This window comes from Chlorocebus sabaeus, chromosome 25 (genome assembly GCF_047675955.1).
Source record: "Chlorocebus sabaeus isolate Y175 chromosome 25, mChlSab1.0.hap1, whole genome shotgun sequence".
Lineage (NCBI taxonomy): Eukaryota > Metazoa > Chordata > Mammalia > Primates > Cercopithecidae > Chlorocebus > Chlorocebus sabaeus.
The window spans coordinates 48,693,003-48,699,483 of NC_132928.1; the positions used below are offsets into that span (position 1 = coordinate 48,693,003).

The window sequence follows — 6,481 nt, forward strand, 5'->3', positions numbered from 1 at the left end:
CAAGTCATGCCTAAAACAATGCATTAGGTCCTTGAATAGATACAATTTGGTTTAATAACCTCCAAGTCACATCCCCTTCATCAACCAATCAAGGCAGCTCCAAGAACTTTCTCCTCCCCTGTGGCCTCACACACTGGTCCATGGAGCTCTGGAGTGGAGCAGAAGACACTAGGGCCTGTTCCTTAACACCCTCACAGGCACTTTCCACTAAAAACAAGCCAGCTTGACTGGGCTTGGTGGCTCACGCCTGTAATCCCAGCACTTTGGGAGGCCAAGGTGGGCAGATCACCTGAGGTCAGGAGTTCAAGACCAGCCTGACCAACGTGGTGAAACCCCGTCTCTACTAAAAATACAAAAATTAACAGGGTGTGGTGGTGCATGACTGTAATCCCAGCCAGCAACTTAGGAGGCTGAGGCAGGAGAATTGCTTGAACCTGGGAGGCACAGGTTGCAGTGAGCCGAGATCATGCCATTGCACTCCAGCCTGGGCAACAAGAGTGAAACTCCGTCTCAAAAAACAAAAACAAAAACAAGACAAATAACACAAGTCACCTTCCCGCCCTCTGTGTCTTCTCTTCTTCTGGGTCACCTCTTAAGCTTCTCTGGCCAGTACAAGGTGGACACCTGTAAGCTGCTTCTCATCCCAGCCAGCTAAACCATAGCACACATGAACCAGTCCCCTTCCCTAAACAACAGTCATGGGATTCAGCAAAAGGCTTTCTCCCGGACCAGCCTCTCCTACCCATGTTCCCTGGGCTGGCTGGGCCCCTCATTCAGTTACCAGACAGACTGCTTCTGCATTTGGACGGGACTCTGACCCTCCCAGGTGAGTGGTCATTCATTCAAGGCCTCCACTAGGAGAACAATCAATTTAGACTTCAGAGATTTGGGGGACCTAGGGAGATTTTCCTAAATGAGATCCCCTGCTTCCAGCACAGACTCCCAGTTGCCTAGCAACTGTAGAAAGAGATCTGGGAAATCCGGAGCTTACTCCACAGCCCCCTGTGCTGTGATGAGCTCGGTGTGGCCCACCTAGGGAGGAAGGCACTGCAGCTGATAATTATCAGGAGTAACAGCCATAATCCCAGGCCTGCTATTACTGTGTTTACAGAGGAGCAATTACTGCAGAAGCTCACACCACTGGCCTTTCCCAGGCCCTCACCCTTCCCACCCTGTGCTGACTAAGGGAGTAGAAATAGCCTCCAGCCTTTCCCAGGAGTAGAAGCTACAGCCTCACAGAGCCCCAGGGTGCTCTGATACCGGTTCTGCCACTTAAGCTGCTCTCCACAGGTGTGAGTGGGCCTTAGGGAGGAAGGACGAGAGTGAGGCTCAGGGCACACACCCTTGGCCTGGCTAAGGATAGGGGCGCCCTGTGGCAGGAGAACCAGAGATAGTGCTTTGGGAGGCAGGAACGCTGGTCTTCTAAGAGTATGCTGGGCTTTTTCTTTTCCTTCCGGAAGCCAGTGGCCTGCTCACTGCCCTTCTTTCTGAGCGGCTACCTCAAGGCCAGGCTAAGGATGAGGCATAGATATGGAGGTGAAAGGTTAAGTCCCTCACCCTCCACCCCTTCTAGTCTCCAGAAGGGGACAGTTGGAATTCAAATATCCAATGTCATGAAGCCAAGGGGAGAGGTGGGATAGGAGTCTATGAAGCCAGCCCACTAGCTTCTCTCTCCTGGGAACTCCCTGGTTTATGAGCTGCCAACACGAGCTTCATGGGTGAAAAAAGCACCCAGACTTGCAGCAAATTGTCTGAGAATGACACGTCCCTTTCCAGCCTTCCGGCTCTGGCTTCAGTCTCCATCCCCCATGTCCTGCACCCTGGATCTAGCAACAATATTCTGATGCACGCCATCTCTTTTATTTGGTTATCTCCCTCCATGACACAAAGGCCAGAGTATGATAGCCTGCCTAGAAATCAAGACCATGACGACTAATTAATTAAAGTCACAGACTTCCAGACTGTTAAATCTTAGTGTTACATTAGACATGATCTAATCTAACATCCCCATTTTATAGATGGGGAAACTAAGGCCCAGAGAGAAAGGCAGTTGTTGTACAATCACACTGTTGGTTAGTGGCAAAACTGAAATCAGAGCTCAGACATCCTGTCCTTGCTCAACTGTTCTTTCCAACATACGAACCTGCCCTTTGATTCTGCTTGCCCTTTGGGTTCAGACCACAGAGAAGATTATTTTTAAAAAATCGGTGGGGCATGGTGGCTACACAATTTGGGAGGCTGAGGTGGGCATATCCCTTGACCCCAGGAGTTCAGGACCAGCCTAGTCAACATGTCAAAACCCTATCTCTATAAAAAATACCAAAAAAATTAGCTGGGCATTGTAGCATGACCTGTAGTCCCAGCTACACATGCTGAGGTGGGAGGATCACTTAAGCCCAGGAGGTAAAGCCGAGTGCAGTAAGCCTGGGCAACATGGGGAAGCCCTGTCTCTACAAAAAATACAAAAATTTAGCTGGGCATGGTGGTGTGCACCTGTAGTTCCAGCTATAGGGGGCTGAGGTGGGATCACTTGAGCCCAGAAGGTCAAGCCCAGTGCAGTGAGCTGTGAGCATACTACTGCATTCTAGCCTAGGTGACAGATCAAGACTCTGTAAAAAAAAAAAAAAATGCCTGGGTACAGTGGCTCATGCCTATAATCCCAGCACTTGGGAGGCTGAGACAGGCAGATCGCCTGAGCCCAGGAGTTCAAAACCAGCCGGGGCAACACCGTCTCTATAAAAAAATTTTGGTTTTTTTGTTTTTTGGGATGAAGTCTCACTCTCTTGCCCAGACTGGAGTGCAGTGATGTGAACTCATTTCACTGCAACCTCCTTCCACCTCCCAGGTTCAAGCGATTCTCATGCCTCAGGCTCCCGAGTAGCTGGGATTACAGGCACCAGCCACCATGCCCAGCTAACTTTTGTATTTTCAGTAGACACAGGGTTTTGCTGTTGTCCAGGCTGGTCTCAAACTACTGACCTCAAGTGAGCCACCCATCTCTGCCTCCCCAAGTGCTGGTATTACAGGCATGAGGCACCACGCCCAGCCTATGAAAAGATTTAAAGTTACCCAGGCATATTGGCATGTGCCTGTAGTCCCAGCTACGAGGGAGGCTGAGGTGGGAGGATTGCTTGAGTCTGGGAGATCGAGTCTGCAGTGAGCTGTGGTCACATCACTGCACTCTGGCCTGGGAAACAGATGGAGACCCTGTCTCAAAAAAAGAAACAACAACAACAAAAACTAGTATTGTAGGATTAGATACTAAACACTTCAAACGTGCCCAAAAGTTTTTTCAACAGGGTTCTTATCCTATCCTCAAAGCATTGTTTTCAGGTAAATGGAGTTAATATGACTCTAGCTGCACGGGTTGGGAAACTGGCCAGAAAGAGTCCCATTAAGTTGAGAAAGATATGTTAAAAGTGGGTAGAAGGCCTTTCCATGCTACCTACAGAGGGGTCCATACAGCGTTGTTCTGGATTCCCGTCATAACTTAAAGGAAAACTTTCACAATGTCCGGAGCCCTTGATGTCCTGCAAATGGAGGAGGATGATGTCCTTAAGTTCCTTGCAGCAGGAACCCACTTAGGTGGCACCAATCTTGACTTCCAGATGGAGCAGTACATCTATAAAAGGAAAAGTGATGGCATCTACATCATAAATCTGAAGAGGACCTGGGAGAAGCTTCTGCTGGCGGCTCGTGCCATTGTTGCCATTGAAAACCCTGCTGATGTCAGTGTTATATCCTCCAGGAATACTGGCCAGAGGACCATGCTGAAGTTTGCTGCTGCCACTGGAGCCACTCCAATTGCTGGCTGCTTCACTCCTGGAATCTTCACTAACCAGATCCAGGCAGCCTTCCGGGAGCCACGGCTTCTTGTGGTTACTGACCCCAGGGCTGACCACCAGCCTCTCACGGAGGCATCTTATGTTAACCTACCTAACATTGCTCTGTGTAACACAGATTCTCCTTTGCGCTGTGTGGACATTGCCATCCCATGCAACAACAAGGGAGCTCACTCAGTGGGTTTGATGTGGTGGATGCTGGCTCGGGAAATTCTGCACATGCGTGGCACCATTTCCCGTGAACACCCATGGGAGGTCATGCCTGATCTCTACTTCTACAGAGATCCTGAAGAGACTGAAAAAGAAGAGCAGGCTGCTGCTGAAAAGGCAGTGACCAAGGAGGAATTTCAGGGTGAATGGACTGCTCCAGCTCCTGAGTTCACTGCTACTCAGCCTGAGGTTGCAGACTGGTCTGAAGGTATGCAGGTGCCCTCTGTGCCTATTCAGCAGTTCCCTACTGAAGACTGGAGTGCTCAGCCTGCCACGGAAGACTGGTCTGCAGCTCCCACTGCTCAAGCCACTGAATGGGTAGGAGCAACCACTGAATGGTCTTAAGCTGTTCTTGCATGGGCTCTTAAGCAACATAGAAAAATGGTTGATGGAAAATAAACATCAGTTTCTAAAAAAACAAAAAACAAAAAAAGGGGGTAGAAGAGTTCATGTTTCCTGATTGCTCATCCAATGCTCCTTCTAATGTACTCCTTGCCTCCACAAATTTGGCCTTGTTACTCAGAAACACCCAGCTAACCAAATAATACTGTCACAGGGGCCCCTTCCAGAGAAAAGATGTGGACACCAAGTCAGAACCAACACTGCATTTTAATGCTGAGCTAACATGTTTCCTCTTGCAAGTCACTGGTCTCAAAAATATCACCAAACTTGTTTTTTCTTTTTTTGAGACAGGGTCTCACTGTCTTCCAGGCTGGAGTGCAGTGGCATGATCACTGCTCACTGCAGCCTCTGTCTCCTGGGCTCAGGTGATCCTCCCACCTCAGCCTCCCAAGTAGCTGGGACCACAGGTGCATGCCACCCTGACCAGCTAATTTTTTGGTATGTTTTGCAAAGATGAGTTTCACCATGTTGCCCAGGCTGGTCTTGAACTCCTGGGCTCAATGGATCCACCTGCCTTGGCCTTCCAAAGTGCTGGGATTACAGACATAAGCCACTGTGCCTGGCCATCACTAAACTTCTTAATAAAGACTCAAAACATTTCTAATATTAAACACTGAAATAAATGTGAGCTATGTATACATTTAAGAAAGATTAATCAAAATAAGATATTTACCTACTTTCCATTTCAGGGTTGAAACCTATCCCAGCAGCTCAGGGCACAAAGTGGGAGCTGACCCTGGAGAGGCCGCCGTTCCATTGCAGGGCACACTCACATCCCCACTCGCTCAGACTCGGATCATGGAGACATGCCAATTCACCCAACACATGAATCTTTGGGATGTGGGAGGACACCACAGTACACAGAGAAAGCCAAGAGGAGCTGCTGTAGCTGGCTGACCAAATTTGGTCACACTCATCCTAAGCCCCAACTCTCCTTTCCAGCTGTCTGATCCTCCCATACTCCAGGCCCACGGTCCACCGAGTGTATGAATTGTGTTCTTTATCACAATGGTTTTCAAAGTGTGGGTCCTCGACCAGCAGCATTAGTATCTCTTGGGGACTTGAAATGCAAATTACTGGCCCATCCCAGACCTGCTGAGTCAGAAACTTTCAGAATAGGGCTCAGCAATCTGTGCTCATCAAGCCCTCCAAGTGATTCTGATGCTCTCTAAAGTATGAGAACCACTGCTTTCTCATGATGTTTGCAAGAATCTGAGCAAAGAATACTTTGTCCAGGGCACAGAGGCCAAGGCCAGCAGCGGGTAATTGGTCTAACAAGCCAGGCTTCCTGGTGAACACCCTACAGCTTGCAACAGGTGCTAGAGGGCCCCGCCCACTAACAATACAACAGAGGCATCCAGAAATGCTGAGCCGACAATTCTCACCAACATCGCTCCTAACTGGGAGTGGGATTCAACAGAGGTAGAAACGCTCTTTCCCAAGAGTGTGGTGAAGCTGGGAGAGAGGGGCAGTGAAAAGAGAAAGAGCAATAAGGAAAGAATACGGGAAAAGCCGGGCGCGGTGGCTCACGCCTGTAATCGCAGCACTTTGGGAGGCCAAGGCGGGCCGATCAGTTGAGGTCAGGAGTTCAAGACCAGCCTGCCCAACATGGTGAAACTCTGTCTCTACTAAAAAATACAGAAAATTAGCCAGGCGTAGTGGCACATGCCTGCCTGTCTGTAATCCCAGCTACTCGGGAGGCTGAGGCATGAGAATTGCTTGAACGCAGGAGGCAGAGGTTGCAGTGAGACTGTGCCACTACACTCCAGCCTGGGTGATGGAGTGAGACTATGTCTCAAAAAACAAAAAACAAAACGAAACAAAACAAAACAAGAATATGGGAAAAATGGCTTCTCAAGGAACCAGTGACTTGCAAGAGGAAACATGTTAGCTCAGCATTAAAATGCAGTGTTGGTTCTGACTTGGTGTCCACGTCTTTTCTCTGGAAGGGGCCCCTGTGACAGTATTATTTGGTTAGCTGGGTGTTTCTGAGTAACAAGGCCAAATTTGTGGAGGCAAGGAGTACA

The 6,481-nt window shown here is 49.1% G+C and overlaps 1 protein-coding gene across 1 annotated transcript; it reads left to right on the plus strand.

Annotated features, from left to right (window-relative positions):
- Positions 1-3,494: 3,494 nt before the first annotated feature.
- LOC103230486 (small ribosomal subunit protein uS2-like) lies at positions 3,495-4,420 on the plus strand. The gene has a single exon (XM_007989297.3). The coding sequence runs from the start codon at positions 3,510-3,512 to the stop codon at positions 4,395-4,397; it is 888 nt and encodes a 295-aa protein (XP_007987488.3). The 5' UTR covers positions 3,495-3,509; the 3' UTR covers positions 4,398-4,420.
- The last annotated feature ends 2,061 nt before the right edge of the window (positions 4,421-6,481 follow it).